This window comes from Chiloscyllium plagiosum, unplaced genomic scaffold (genome assembly GCF_037043375.1).
Source record: "Chiloscyllium plagiosum isolate Xiang-an unplaced genomic scaffold, Cpla_swu_hap1 HiC_scaffold_22, whole genome shotgun sequence".
Lineage (NCBI taxonomy): Eukaryota > Metazoa > Chordata > Chondrichthyes > Orectolobiformes > Hemiscylliidae > Chiloscyllium > Chiloscyllium plagiosum.
Window position 1 is genome coordinate 66,639,334 of NW_028270160.1, and position 16,205 is coordinate 66,655,538.

The 16,205-nt window shown below is 44.0% G+C and overlaps 1 protein-coding gene across 2 annotated transcripts in view; it reads right to left on the minus strand.

The window, feature by feature from the left end:
* Window positions 1-16,205, minus strand: part of vps26a (VPS26, retromer complex component A) — a 74,687-nt gene that overhangs the window by 2,284 nt on the left and 56,198 nt on the right. For both annotated transcript variants that reach the window (XM_043683142.2, XM_087999155.1), the window contains exons 5-8: window positions 11,018-11,182; window positions 8,174-8,280; window positions 8,004-8,072; window positions 818-960 (exon numbers count right to left, since the gene is read on the minus strand). In XM_043683142.2, coding sequence (XP_043539077.1) covers window positions 818-960; window positions 8,004-8,072; window positions 8,174-8,280; window positions 11,018-11,182 — 484 coding nt within the window. The remainder of the gene's footprint in view (window positions 1-817; window positions 961-8,003; window positions 8,073-8,173; window positions 8,281-11,017; window positions 11,183-16,205) is intronic.

The window sequence follows — 16,205 nt, forward strand, 5'->3', positions numbered from 1 at the left end:
TCACTGAAGTTCAGATGAGTGAGTGAGAATCTCAGAAACCTATAACATTCTAACAGAACTAAACATGATAAATGCAAGAAGGATGTTCCTGATGACAGGGGAGTCCAGAACCAGAGGTCCCAGTCTAAGGATACAAGGTAAACCATTTTGGGCTGAGATGAGAACTTTCTTCACCTGGAGAATGGTTAGCCTGTGGAAGTAACTACTACAAAAAGCAGATGAAGCCAAAATATTGTATGACTTCAGGGAGGAGTTGGATATGGCACTAGAGCTAAAGTGATCAAATATGGGAGAAAAGCAGGAACAGACTATTGAGTTGGATGATCAGCTATGACCATAATGAATGGCGGAGCAGGCTCGAATGGCTAAGTGGCCTAACCTTGCTCCTATTTTCTATGTAAGAACTGCTGGAGTTTTGATCCAAGAGGAACACTTGGTGAAACAGGCTATTAAGATCAGCCAGCACAAATATTTACTAAACACGTATCTTGGCTATCCTCAGAATTCTCTGGGGAGATGCGGTTTCAAAAAGCACTTCAAGTACAAGAGATACATCATGAAGATAACAACCGTGGCCACAGTATGCACTGAAAAAAAACACCGCAGCAATTAAACAAGGGTGTCACAGCATCAACCCTCAAACCAACTAAATGGATGAGGAAATACCTTCATTTCCAAGCTACTCATCATCTCAACTTGGAATTATATCAGTGTCTAAAACCTGGATACACATAATTAATGATTGACCCCAATTTATATATAAAGGCTGAGTCTCTCAGTGCATTACTCAAATAGGGGGGCTGATCGATTTACATACCTGCTGCTTAAAATACCGTCTATCTTCTTCATCGACTAGAACGAGATTTAAAAAGTAGCGCACAGAAAATTTCTTGTTGACATCCCTCATTGTTGGGGTCAGATCATAGCCTGCCAGGAAGAGCCTGATCGGAATAGATTCACCTTAAACACAAACAAAGAGTTTGAATGCATGAGCTGACTTTACACAGCACTGCTGATAACTTTTCTACCACTCCCAAAGATACTGCTGCTTTGAGAAATATTCTGCAGAAAACAGTCACACTACTTTCTCAAAACTAGGGACTGTGATCAGCAGACATATGCTGCTCCACAGGTAATCCCAATGACCAAACGATATTATTAATCACTCCAGAGCTAAGAAACTTCAGCAAGGTGTTGATCTGGTTTTAACCTAAAATTGAGCCCACTTTCTGAACAGAGCACTGGAGAGTTCAGCAAAGTTTATGTGGAATTGAAGCTTCTTAACTTGTTCCATCCCACATTATATATTGACTAGGTATGAATCACTAGGTAATCTTGGACCCTTCATCAATTCTATCTGACCCAAGTAGTTCATACTTTCAATATGCAGCACTGTTTCTTTTGTGCAGGAGTCAGCCCAGCACACGAGGTAAACAAATACTTGGAAAACTCAAGACTGTGATAGCATATAGCTCCCCTTTTATTCAGCCTTCCCCCATTTTACCTCCACAAAACCTATTACGTTACTAAAAGTTCCCAGCTCTGATGAAAGACCTTGGAACTGAAACATGGAATCTGCTTTACTCACCGATGCAGCTCGACTTAATGAGTGTTTCCAGAATTTCTTTGCAGAAACATCTGGTTAGTGTACACTCACCCCATTATGGAGGTCAGGTTAGTGGATTTGGAGTGGCTGAGTCCTCCTCCAATGGGGAAATACATCTGCCACTTTGCAATAGTTAGAAACACTGTGATCAATACATTCCAATACATCCCCAATGTTCTCTGCCACCAACACAGCCTGGGTCTGAATTCAGTACATTTTCTGAAATGTAGTTTGAAATATAAATGACATTTTCCATAAAGATTTTATTCTCCACTCTATTTATTTCACCAATGCAATAATCAGATATTTGCAATTTAGCTTCACGAGATCTAAGCAGTACAGAAGAGGCGTTCTTGTGGCATAATCCCTAGACCATTCATTTCTGTTCTGGGCAACAGGTTCAAATCCCGCCTGGTAGATGGTGGAATTTGAATTCACTAAATGTATGGAATTAAGATTCGAATGAAGACCATGAAACCACTGCCAACTGTCTCACCTGGTCTGGCCTACATATTACTGTGGGTCTGGAGTTAAATGGTTAACTCTTAAAAACCCTCTGAAATGGCCTCACAAGCCAGTCAGTATCAACTGCCACAAAGTCACAACAAGGAAATATAAACAGACCGACCTTTGGTATTTACCTAGACACTGGAAACGACAATAGCAAAACCTCTGCAAAATCCTCCTGAGTAACATTTGGGGGCAAGTGCCAAAATTGGAAGAGCTGTGTGTCGTGGTGTATCCAGGAAGGATTCTTGACTCAATATGTAGATAGACTGAATAGAGGAGAGGCCATATTGGATTTGGTGCTTGGCAACAAACCAGGTCAGGTGTCAGCTCTCTTGGTGGGACAGCATTTCAGTGACAGTGACCCCAACTCCCTGACCATTAACTATAGTCTTGGAGGGGTAGCAGACAGTATGGAAAAGTACTTAATTAAAGGAGGGGGGAATTACAATGCTATTAGGCAAGAACTGTGGAGCATAAATTGGGAACAGATATTCTCAGGGAAATACATAGCAGATATGTGGAAGTTGTTTAGTGAGCAATTGTGAGTGCATGATAGGTTTGTCACACTGAGGCAAGGAAGGGATTGCAGGCTGAAGGAACATTGGATGATAAGAAATGTGAAACATCTAGTCAAGAGGAAAAAGAAGCTTACTCAAGGTTGAGGTAGCAAGGATCAACCTTAGCCCTCCACTCCCTCTGCTCCAACCCCAACCTCACCATCAAACCGGCAGACAAGGGAGGCGCGGTGGTAGTTTGGCGCACCGATCTTTATATTGCTGAAGCTAAACGCCAGCTCGCGGACACCTCCTCCTACTGCCCTCTTGACCATGACCCCACCTCCCACCACCAAACCAGCATCTCCCAGACCATCCGTAACCTCATCACCTCAGGGGATCTCCCATCCACCGCCTCCAATCTCAGTCCCACAACCCCGCACTGCCCGTTTCTACCTCCTGCCCAAAATCCACAAACCTGACTGACCCGGCCGACCCATCGTCTCAGCCTGCTCCTGCCCCACTGAACTCACCTCTGCATACCTCGACACGGTCCTGTCCCCCTTAGTTCAAGAACTCCCCACGTACGTTCGGGACACCACCCACACCCTCCATCTCCTCCATGATTTGCGCTTCCCTGGCCCCCAACGCCTTATCTTCACCATGGACATCCAGTCCCTATACACCTCCATCCCCCATCACGAAGGCCTCAAAGCCCTCCGCTTCTTCCTTTCCCGCCGAACCATCCAGTACCCTTCCACTGACACCCTCCTTCGACTGACTGGACTGGTCCTCACTCTGAACAACTTCTCTTTCCAATCCTCCCACTTCCTCCAGACCAAAGGGGTAGCCATGGGCACCCGCATGGGCCCCAGCTATGTCTGCCTCTTTGTTGGATATGTGGAACAAATCTTCGCAGCTACACTGGCACCACCCCCCACCTTTTCCTCCGCTACATCGATGACTGTATCGGCGCTACCGCGTGCTCCCACGAGGAGGTTGAACAGTTCATCCACTTTACTAACACCTTCCACCCCGACCTCAAAATTTACCTGGACCATCTCAGACTCTTCCCTCCCCTTCCTAGACCTCTCCATTTCTTTCTCGGATGACCGACTCAACATGGACGTTTACTATAAACCGACTGACTCCCACAGCTACCTAGATTACACCTCCTCCCACCGTGCCCCCTGTAAAAACGCCATCCCATATTCCCAATTCCTTCGCCGCATCCGCTCCCAGGAGGACCAATTCCAATACCGAACAACCCACATGGCCGCCTTCTTCAAAGACCGCAATTTCCCCTCAGACGTGGTTGACGATGCTCTCCACCGCATCTCCTCCACTTCCCGCTCATCCGTCCTTGAACCCCGCCCCTCCAATCGCCACCAGGACAGAACCCCACTGGTGCTCACCTTCCACCCCACCAACCTCCAGATACATCGTATCATACGTCATCATTTTCGCCACCTCCAAACAGACTCCACCACTAAGGATATATTTCCCTCCCCAGCCCTATCAGTGTTCCGGAAAGACCACTCCCTCCGTGACTCCCTCGTTAGATCCACACCCCCCACCAACCCAACATCCACTCCCGGCACCTTCCCCTGCAACCGCAAGAAATGCAAAACTTGCGCCCACACCTCCCCCCTCACTTCCCTCCAAGGCGCCAAGGAATCCTTCCATATCCATCAGAAATTCACCTGCACCTCCACACACACCATTTACTACATCCACTGCACCCGATGTGGCCTCCTATACATTGGGGAGAGAGAGGCTGCCTACCTGCAGAACGTTTCAGAGAACACCTCTGGGACACCTGGACCAACCAACCCAACCGCCTCGTGGCTGAACACTTCAACTCCCCCTCTGCCAAGGACATGCAGGTCCTTGGCCTCCTCCATTGTCAGACCATGGCAACACGACACCCGGAGGAAGACCGCCTCATTTTCCGCCTAGGAACCCTCCAACCACAAGGGAAGAATGCAGATTTCTCCAGCTTTCTCATTTCCCCTCCCCCCACCTTATCTCAGTCCCAACCCTCAGACTCAGCACCGCCTTCTTGACCTGCAATCTTCTTCCCGACCTCTCCGCCCCCCACCCCCTCTCCGGCCTATCACCCTCACCTTAACCTCCTTCCACCTATCGCATTCCCAACGCCCCTCCCCCAAGTCCCTCCTCCCTACCTTTTATCTTAGCCTGCTTGGCACACCCTCCTCATTCCTGAAGAAGGGCTTATGCCCGAAATGTCGATTTCCTGCTCCTTTGCTGCCTGACCTGCAGCGCTTTTCCAGCAACACATTTTTCAGTTCTGATCTCCAGCATCTGCAGTCCTCACTTTCTCGTAGCAAGGATCAGCCAGGGGTCTAAAGGGTTACAAGTTAGCCATGAAGAATGGACTTAGGAGAGGTAGGAGGGGGGCATGAAAAAGCCTTGGCAGGTAGGATTAAGGAAAACTTCAAGGCATTCTACACTTACATGAGGAACATGATGAAGGCCAGATTGAGGGTAGGGCAGATCAAGGATAGTGGGATCAGGGATAATCAGAGAAACTTGTGCCTGGAGTTGGAGGAGATAGGCAAGGTCCTTAATGAATACGTTGCTTCAGTATTCACTAGTGAGAGGGACCTTGTCGTTTGTGAGGGCAGTGTAAAACAGAATGAAACCAAAAGAGAAAATGTTGGAAGATCTCAGCAGCTCTGGCAGCATTTGTAAGGAGAGAAAAGAGCTGCTGTTGAGTCTAACCGACCCTTTGGCCAGCATCCGCAGCAATGTGCTTTTATCCTGTGTAAAACAGACCAGGGCGCGGAGGAGGGCGCTTTGAAAAATAAGATAGACAAGTCCCCTGGGCCAGACAGGATACACCCAAAGTTAGTACAGGAAGTGAGGGAAGAGATTGCTGAGTCTTTGGTGATGATCTTTGCATTTCTACCAGATAATTGGAGGTGGCAAATGTTATTCTCTCATTCAAGAAAGGGAATTACAGACCAGTCAGTCTTATGGTGGTGGTGGGAAAATTATTGGAGAGGATTCTGAGAGACAGGATAGCCAGCATGGCTTTGAGTGGGGCTGGAGTGGAGAGCAGGTCATGCCTCGCAAGCCTTACTGAATTCTTTGAGAATGTGACAAAACACATTGAAGAAGGTAGAGCAGTGAATGTGGTATATATGGATTTTAGCAAGGCATTTGATAAGGTGCCCTATGGTAGGCTCACTCAGGATGTAAGGAGGCATGAGATACAGATAAACCTGTCTGTCTGGATACATAATTGGCTAGCCCATAGACGACAGAGGGTGGTCATAGATGGAAAGCATTCAGCCTGGAGCTCTGTAACCAGTGATGTTCTGCAGGTCCTGGGACCTCTGCTTTTTGTGATTTTTATAATTGACTTGGATGAGGAAGTGGAAGAGTAGATTAGTAAGTTTGGCAATGAACGTTAGTGGATAGTGTGGAGGGCTGTTGAAGGTTGCAACGGGACATTGACAGGATGCAAAGCTGAGCTGAGAAATGGCAGTTTGAATTCAACCTGGAAAGGTATAAAGTGATTCAGAGGACAGTCATTTCATCTCCAGGACATCACTGCAGGAGTTCCTCAGTCTCAGACACGACTAATCTCAGCTGCTTCAATGAACTTCCCTCTGCCAAAAAGTCAGAAGTGAATATGTTTGCCAACAATTGCTCAGCATGATTCAGGACCCCTTGGATACTGAAACATTTGAGAACATGTTCAAATGCAACAAGACCTGGACAGTATCCAGATTCATTCCTGAAGAAGGGCTTATACCCAAAACGTCGATTCTCCTGCTCCTTTGATGCTGCCTGACCTGCTGCGCTTTTCCAGCAGTATCCAGGCTTGGGCTGAAGTGACAATTCACATCTCTCAAATGCTAGGCAAAGACCACCTCTGTTAAGAGATGATATAACCATCACCCCTTAACATTCAATGGTGTTATCATTAACACTTGCTTCACTATTAACATCCTGGGGAGTTATCATTGACCAGAAAGTCAACCAGACTCACCATATAATTGCCATGGCTACAAAAACACGTCAGAGGTTAGGAATACTGCAGCAAATAACTCATTTCCTAATTCTTCAAAGTCTGTCCACTATCTAAAAGGCACAAGGTATGATGGAGTAATTCCCACTTGCCTAGATGGCTGCAGCTCCAACAACACAAGATGTTTGACAACATTCAGGACAAAGCAGCCCACATGACTGGCACCATATCCACAAACATCCACTCTCTCCACAACACTATGCTTAGTAGCAGCAGTATGTACTATCTACAAGATGAACTGCAAAAATTTACCAAAGATTCTGAGACAGCACTTTCAAAGCCCATGACCACTTCCATCTAAGAGGCAAGAGCAGCAGATACTTGGAAACACCACCTGCAGGTTCTCCTCCAAGCCACTCACCAGTCTAATTTGGGAATATATTGGGTTCCTTCACTATCACTGGAATTCCCTCCAGAATTGTGGGTCTACCTACAGCACATGACTGCAGTCAAGATGACAGCTCATCACCATCTTCTCATGCCAACTAGGGACAGGTAACAAATGCTGGCTCAGTTAGCAAAACCCACATTTCACAAGTGAATAAAAACAGCAATAATCTGAAGGATTCTATGTTGAAGTTCTCAAATGTATCAGTCATTCACCTCAAAGATTCAACAGAAGCATTGAAAGCTTGTTCTTCCTTCACTGCTGTACAGTGGATGGACTCTGCTGTGGTTGACAGACTAGTAGCAAGAGTTAGCTCTCAGGACCCGTATACTTGAGCTGAACAGTCACTTCAGCCAACATCCTCACCCCATTAGGTCATGCTAACTACACCTTCATCAGTGACAGGCACATAGCCACCAATGCTTCATCATGCTGGTGCACAATTAAAAATAGTCTGTCCGGAGACAAAGCTCTGTGAGATTCCATAGTTCAATGTCACAATCACATTGTATCTCAACGAACCAAAAGACATAGCTCAAACTGAGAAGTAGCAAGCAGTGACCAAGAATTCCAAACCAAAGAAATCAATATCCTCTTCACATGTCAACATTGACCAGACTAAAGTCTGTGCTCTTCAGTACTCTTACATTATTTATTGGTAAATCATTAAAAGTAACCAAATGGCTTGTGAAACTAGTTAAAATATGTGGAACAACTAGCTGCAAGAGAAATATCCTGGAGACAGGGCAAGAAGGGGAATAAAATAAATGTCTGAAAGACAAGTTTAATATGTATACTTTATTTTGTGCAGAAATGAGCTCCCTTCCTCAACCACTTCCTAATGAGCCTGCTCCAATTTCTCAGAAGCTGACCAACCTTGTTTTAGTCCAACAAAGGGTGTTTAGGTTTCAGTGGAGATAGTTATAATGGAGCTAGACACCTCACCTTTAACAGGAGCTCCATCCATTATTTCATACTTTGCAATAGTTTCCGTCTCTGTGGTTGTGCTGGGCCCTAGTCAAAAAAGAAGCAACACTCATCAGACAGCAGAGTATCCTGGTGCCAGACAACAGTGCACATTGAATCCAACAGAAGGTTCACATTGTTCTCCTTACCAATACCGGTGATCTCTTTTTTGATCAGCTGAAGTTCCATATGTTGGATTTTGATTCTCACCAATAGGAAATAGATCTTACCAACAATCACATCCTTCAAGTGATATCTATTAACAAAGCAAAATCAAACCTGGTATTATGATCCCAGATGATGACAATTCTGAACAAGTCAAATTCCAGAGACATGGCTTGGTAGACCATAAGTTTTATACTTGTGATTTGGGTATCGTAGTGGTCAGTCACTGAACATATTCAAAATAGGCTGGGATATACATTTAAAGAAGATAAGCTTTTGCACAAAAGGTTGATAAAGAAAATCAAATACATTTCATAGCCAGACGGCATGAAGAATAATCCCAAAGAAAATGTATATGCTTTATATTTTCACAGAAATTATTTTAAAAATGGACAATGTTGATGGATACAACATGGTCGAGGCTAAGTAAATGATCATACTTCTAGAAGCTTCTGAGTGCATTGGATAGATATTGTCCAAAACTGACACAAGGGGGCTGGTAACAAGCAGTCGGCCTCCACCCAGCTCTGGATAATTGAAAATAGCATGAGTCATTTGAAAAGTAAATGCAATCCAAAAGCAGGGTTTGGTGTACTTCAGTAAAGGCCAGAGGTAAAAAGGACGAGGAGCTAATCAAGCAATGCCTCACTGTCTCAGAACTGGAGGGGGGTTCCAAATCCCCATTCAGCAGTCCCTCCAAGCTACACACACAGTGGCTCCAAGGATCCATGCATATGACTGATGTGCCAACATCATTCACAGAATTGACTTCTTTTTCCAGAAGTCGATGCCACAAGTGAACCTTTGAGGTCTGCGGAAGTTTTTATATTAGATTCCCTACAGTATAAAAACAGGTCCTTTGGCCCAACAAGTCCGCACTGACCCTCCAAAGAGTAACTATTCCAGATCCATTCCCCTACCCTACATTTACAAACACATTAACAAACAGATAGATTTCGACCCCATTTACCAACCTGTCAGAAACAGAACAAGAAGTGATATCACCCACCACAACACCCCAAGACACAAATAGTAGGCAGGACAGTACACCAGCGCTTCACTGGAAGTTCACATGGTGATGAAACGTCCGAGAACAAACCACCACCTCAACGAACAGATAACCTAACCTACAACCCAAAATTAAAGTGTTCTCCAAAATCCCAAAAAATACGTGTGGTCTCACCAAGGCCCTCTAGAGCTAAATCTCCCCACTATCTATATAATAGGATACAAGCAAAATCCTTCGAATGCTGGAAATCTGAAATAAAAAAATGTGTTGGAGAAACTCACAGGTCAGGCACCACCTGTGGAGACAGAAACAGATGTAATGTTTCAAATCTGGTACGAAAAGTCAGATTAGACTAAAAATGTTAACTCAATTTCCCTCTCTCCAGATGCTGCCATATCTGTTGAATCCCTTCAGCACTTTTTAAAAATCCAAATCCTGGGGGGTACCACTAACCAGAAACTGAACTGGACTGGCCAGAAAAATCGTGAGTAAAGAGCAGGTCACCTTGTCTCCCCAAACCCTGTCCACCAACTACAAGGCACAAATCAAGAACATGATAAAACACTCCCCAGTTCATAGCAGTTCAAATAACACAAGAGGCTTGACACTATTCAGGACAAAACAGCCGAACTGAATGGCACCCCAAACTCAACCTTCAACGCTCACTCCCTTCACCAACTGTGGCAGCGGTGTGTACAATCTACAAGATGTACTTCAGTAACTTACCAAGGTTTCTTCCAAACCCCATGAGCTTTTCCCCTAAATGGCTGAGAGCAGTAGATCCATCAAAACACACCACCCAGCAGTTCCTCTCACAATCATTCCACCACCTGATTTGGGCAGACTTGCACTTGTACTTTCACAACTACTGGGTATTCCATATTAGTTTATCAGCTAATGAGGTACTGTTGAGAATGTAGAGAAGAAAACAATTTGCACACATCAAGCTTCACAAACATATTAACCAGATAATCTGTTTTTGTAATGTTGATCTGTGGGTTAAATATTGGCCAGTACCCTGCATTTCTTTGAAGTAGTGCTAAGGGATCTTTTGTGCCCACTAGACAGGGCCTTGGTTTGAGAGTTCAATAAAAAAAAGTGGCACTTTCAACAGTGCTAAGTACTGCAGAGGAGTTTCGACCAACATTTATCTCCCCAGATGGTGTACATTTTTGGGATCCTTGTGCAAGGGAAGATATACTGACATGGGAGGCTGACCAGGGAAGGTTCACCAGCTTGAAACGGTGGGGGTGGGGAGGAGAGGAGAGGTGTTGGAGGGACTTTCTTATCAAGAAAGGCTGAATTGGTTGGGCTAGTACTCACTCAAGTTTAGAAGAATGAGGGATGATTTTATTGAAACGTACAAATTTTTTTAATGGGCTTTCATGTTGTTTCCCCATTGTAGGGCATTGTAAGACTACTGGGCATAATCTCAGAATAAAGGGTCAGCCATTTAAGACAGTTGAGTTGAAATTTCTTCTCTCAAGAGGGTAGTGAATTTATGGAATTCTTTAACGGAGGGGGTTGTCAAAGCTCAAACGTTGAGATAGACAGATCTTTAGTCATTAAGGATATAGAAGATTGTCAGTAAAGGCAAGAAAGCGGAGTTGAGGATTATCAGGTCAGTTACAATCGCATTGAATGACAGAGCAGACTCAATAGGTCAAATGGACTACTTCTACATCTTATAGTCCTGGAGTGGGACCTGAAACTATAACTTTGCGACTCAGAGGCATGACTGAATGGCTGATACACCTAACAATGTAAGTGAGAACCAAGATTCAAATCTAAAGCATTATCTCCAAACACTGTGACTCACTTTGATTTGTTATATTCAAACTCTATGTGTAAGCAGTCTTCAATGCCCACTTCCATTTTGATGGAGTTGTTGACATCTGGATATGTGGCGAGCTGGTGCACAATCAGATCATATTCCTTTACCAAGTCACTTAAGCTTCGCACTATTGTTACTCTCAGAAAATATCTGGAGGGAAAGGAAAGCAGTAAATGAGATCACTGGCTTACAAGTAGAATCTCAGAAATAATCTCAAAATAAAGCTGAAAGCCCATAACAATTAGGATGCTACTTTCCTGACACCATATCGACAATGGGCTATAAATAAAGAAGAAAAAAAAAGCAGCGACAATTTACTCCTGGCTGGAAATCCCGCGTAGCAGTTTAAACTTAAAGCCTTTGCAATCCATTGATGAGTTTTTAAAAATGTTTCTGCAATAAAGATAAGCAATCCACCTGTGGTTGAGGTCAGTTTCACATGTCAGACCAGCTTTTCGCAGAGAATAAAGAAAGGAAGGAACATGCGTGATCAGAGATATTCACCACGACATCAGGAGAACTCCCTAGCTCTTAGAGTGTTATGGGGCCTTCTACCATCTGAGGGAGCAGGTTAAAGTTTACTCCAAACAAGCAACATTTCCAATAATGTGGCACTCCTTCAGTACAGTGAAGTGTTAAACCTATAAACTTCTGCCTCCGGTCTGAGTGCTACTCCCAGAGTTCCAGCTAAGGGAGTACATAATGAAGATGCCCTTCATTGTCTTGGAGATACTATCTTGAAATTCCTGCCTAATTGCATTTTGAGAGCACCATTACCAAAACAATCCAGGTGAAGCCTTACCAATATCTCTGGGTAATAAAGGCTGAATTGGAAGATCAGTCTCACCAGCATCATAAGAAATTAAACAAGGGCAGTTTGAACAGATGAATGGGGAAGGAGTATTGATTGACACGTGGAGATGTCTCCATGATAACAATGATATCACACTACTGGAGGAGGAACAGGACTGGCAACTCAATATTCTGGGGCACAGAATCTTCAGGCAAGATGGGTGGGCGGGAAAGCTTTGCCACAAAAGAGGAAGGGGTGTTGCAATATTGATCAAGGAGTCAATTACCACAGTAAGGAGGGATAATATTGCTAATCAGTGATAGTACCACAGCTACAGAAAGGGAGATCGTCGAGGAGGGTTTGTCCACAGAGTCAGTGTGGGTGTAAGTCAGCAACAGAAAAGGAAAAGTCACTTTAATGGGAAGATTTTTTTTAACAAAAAATACAGGCCCCAAAGTAGCAACAGAGACAGAGGAGCAGATTGAGAGGCAGATTTTGGAAATGTGTAGAAGTAACAGGGTTGTCATCATGGGTGACCTTAACTTCCCAAATATAAATTGGAACCTACTTAGTTCAAATAGTTTGGATGGAGCAGTTTTTTGTCAAATGTGTTCAGGAAGGGTTCCTGAAGCAATATGTAAATAGACTGAACAGTGGGAGGCCATTTTTGTTTTGGTGCTCGACAACGAATCATGTCAGGTATCCGATCTCTCAGCAGAAAGCATTGCAGTGATAGTGATCACAACTCCATAACCTTTATATACTCATGGATAAGGATAGGAGCAGATGGTAGGAGAAAGCATTTAATTGGGAGAGGGGGGAATTAGGCAGGAACTGGGGCACCTAGATTGGTAACAGATGTTCTCAGGAAAATGCACAACAGAAATGTGGAGGTTGTTTAGGAAGCACCTGCTGGCAGTGAGACAAACCTGTCCAGCACCGAGACAAGGAAGGGATGGTAGGTTGAAAGAACCTTGGGTGACAAGACATATGGAACATCTAGTCAAGAGAAAGAAGGATGCTTATTTAAGGTTGAGGAGGCAAGGATCAGACAAGGCTTTAGAGGGTTACAAGGTAGCCAGGAAGGAACTGAAGAATGGACTTAGAAGAGCTAGAAGAGGGCATGAAAAATCTTTAGTGAGTAGGATTAAGGAAAACCCCAAGGCATTCTACATTTACGTGAGGAACAGGGGGATGGCTAGAGTGAGGGTAGGTCTAATCAGGGATAGTGGAACTTGCGCCTGGAGTCAAAAGAAGGGGAGGTCCTTAACATGTACTTTGCTTCAATATTCACTACTGAGGGGGACCTTGATGTTTCCGAGGACAGCATGAATGACTGATATGCTAGATAAGGTTGATATTAGGAAGGAGGATGTGCTGGAAATTTTGAAAAACATAAGGATTGATAAGTCCTCTGGGCCAGACAGGATATACCCTCGGTTTCTACAGGAAGCGAGGGAAGAGATTGCTGCACCTTTGGCAATGACCTTTGCGCCCTCACTGTCCAGTGGAGTAGTACCAAATGATTGGAGGGTGGCAAATGTTATTCCCTTGATCAAGAAAGGGAATAGAGATAATCCTGGGAATTAGAGACCATTCAGTCTTACGTCTGTGATGTGAAAAATATTGGAGAGGAATCTGAGAGACAGGATTTATGATTACTTGGAAAACCATAGTTTGATCTGAGATCGTCAACATGCCTTTTAGAGCTAGGTCAGACAGATTCCTGATGAAGGGCTTATGACTGAAACATCAATTCTCCTGTTCCTCAGATGCGGCTTATCCCTCTGTTTTTCCAGCAACACACACTATTCTGATCTGCAGTCCTCACTTTCTCCCATGAATTTGAAGGGGGCAGAATTCTTTGAGAATGTGACAAAATACATTGATGAACGTAGACCAGTGGATGTGGCATACGTGGATTTTAACAAGGCTTTTGATAAGGTTTCCCATGGTAGGCACATTCAGAAAGGAAAGGGGCATAGTTTACAAGCAAATCTGTGTCTGGATACAGAATTGGTTGGCCCATGGATGACAGAGGGTGGCGGTTGATGGAAAGCATTCAGCGTGGAGCCTGCTGAGCAGTGGTGTTTTGCAGGGATCTGTTCGGAGACGTCTACTCTGTGATTTGATGAGGAGGTGGAAGTGTGGGTTAGTAAGTTTGCCAATGACATGAAGATTGGTAGACTTATGGATAGCATGGAGGGCTGTCGCAAGTTGAAACAAGACGTTGATAGGATGCAGAACTGGGCTGAGATGTGGCAGATGGTGTTCAACCTGGAAAAGTGTGAAGTGATTCGCTTTGGAAGGTTGAATTTGACTGTTAGATTCTTGGCGGTGTGGAGGAACAGAGGCATCTTGGGGACCATCTCCATAGATCCCTCAAAGTTGCCACCCAAGTTGACAGGGTTGTTAAGAAGGCATTTGGTGCGCTGATTTTCATTAGCAGGGGGATTGAGTTTAAGAACTGCGAGGTTATGCTGCAGCTCCATAGAGTCCCAGTTAGACCACACTTTGTTCAGTTCTGGTTGCCTCATTATAGGAAAGATGTCGTAGCTTTAAAAGATGGTGCACAGGAGATTTACCAGGATGCTGCCTAGACTGGAGGGCATGTCTTATGAAGAAAGGTTGAGGGAGCTAGGGCTTTACTCATTGGAGTGAAGGATGACGACAGGCGTCTTGACAGAGGTGCACAAGATGTTGAGGGGCAGTGGATAGATACAGTGGATAGCCAGAGAAATGTTTATAATGAGGGGGCATAATTTTAAGGTAATCGGAGGAAAGTTTAGGGGAGATGTCAGAGGTAGGTTCTTTATTCAGAGTGGTGGGTGGGTGGAAGCACTGCCAGCATTGATAGTCGAGTCAGATACAGTAAGTACATTTAAGTGACTCTTGAATAGGCAGCAGACAAGGATTTGGAACACTTTAGATTTCAAAGAATTACAAAGGAATTGATTAAAAGGGAGAAAATAGAGTATGACAAAGTTTGCTAGGAACATACAAACTGACTGTAAAAGTTCTACAGATGTGAGGAGAAGAAGAAAAATATTAGTTAAGACAAATTAGATTTTTTTGATTAGATTAGATTCCCTACAGTATGGAAACAGGCCCTTCGGCCCATCAAGTCCACACCAACCATCCAAAGAACCCACCCTGACCCATTCCCCTACCCTATATTTACCCATTATGAATGCACCTAACACTATGGGCAATTTTGCCTGGTCAATTCACCTGACCTGCACATCTTTGGATTATGGGAGGAAACCAAAGCATCCAGAGGACACCCATGCAGACACAGGGAGAATGTGCAAACTCTGGGATGTAGACTGTCTCCACACAGACAGTCATCTGAGGCAGGAATCGAACCAGGGTCCCTGGCGCTGAGAGGCAGCAATTGTAACCACTGAGCCACCATGCCACACAAATATCAGAAACAAATAATTCAGAACAAAAATGGCAGAACAATTAAAAACGTATTTGATTCTGTCTTCACAAAGAAGGACACAAATGTCCCAAAAATGTTGAGAAACACAAGGTCTGGCAAGAGGAGGGTTAAACTAAAAGAAATCAGTACAAATAGGAGGGCAGATAATCTACATCCCAGAGTACTTAAGAAGTGGCCCTAGAGTAGTGGATACATTAGTGATCATCTTTCAAGATTCTTTAGCCTCAAACAGTTCCTATGGATTGGAGTATAGCTAATGTAACCCCACTATTTAAAGAAAAGGATAGAACGAGAAACAGGAAATTATAGATCGGTTACATTTTCCCCCAATGTCAGGCAAGACTCCATTATATTAAAAAAAGTTAACAGCAGAATACTTGGAAAGCAGTGACAGGATTAGTCAGAGTCAGCATAGATTTATGAAAGGAAATGCTTGACAAATCTACTGGAATTTTGAAATAATATAACTAGCAGATTTAATAAGGGAAAACCTGTGGAAGTGGTTTACTCGGACTTTCTGAAGGCTTTCGATAAGGTTCCACATAAGGGAGTAGCATGTAGCCTGGGGTAGTATATTAACATGGACTTACGACTGGCTGGCAAACAAGAAACCTTTTTCCAAGAGGAAGAATATGACCAGTGGTGTACTGCAGGGTTCACTGCTTGGACCCCAGCTATTCATAATGTATATGTTAATAATTTTGTTGATGGAATCAGGTGAAATATCTCCAAGTTTGCAGATGACACAAGCTGGATGGGAGGGTGAGCTGAAATGAAGATGCAGAGATGCTTCCGTATAATTCGGGCAAGCTGACTGAGTGGACCAATGCATGGTAAATGAAGTATTATGTAAAATTATCCACTTCGGTCATAAACAGAAAAACAGGTTACTGAATAGTGATAGATAAATGAAGGGTAGCAGATCTGGATGTCCT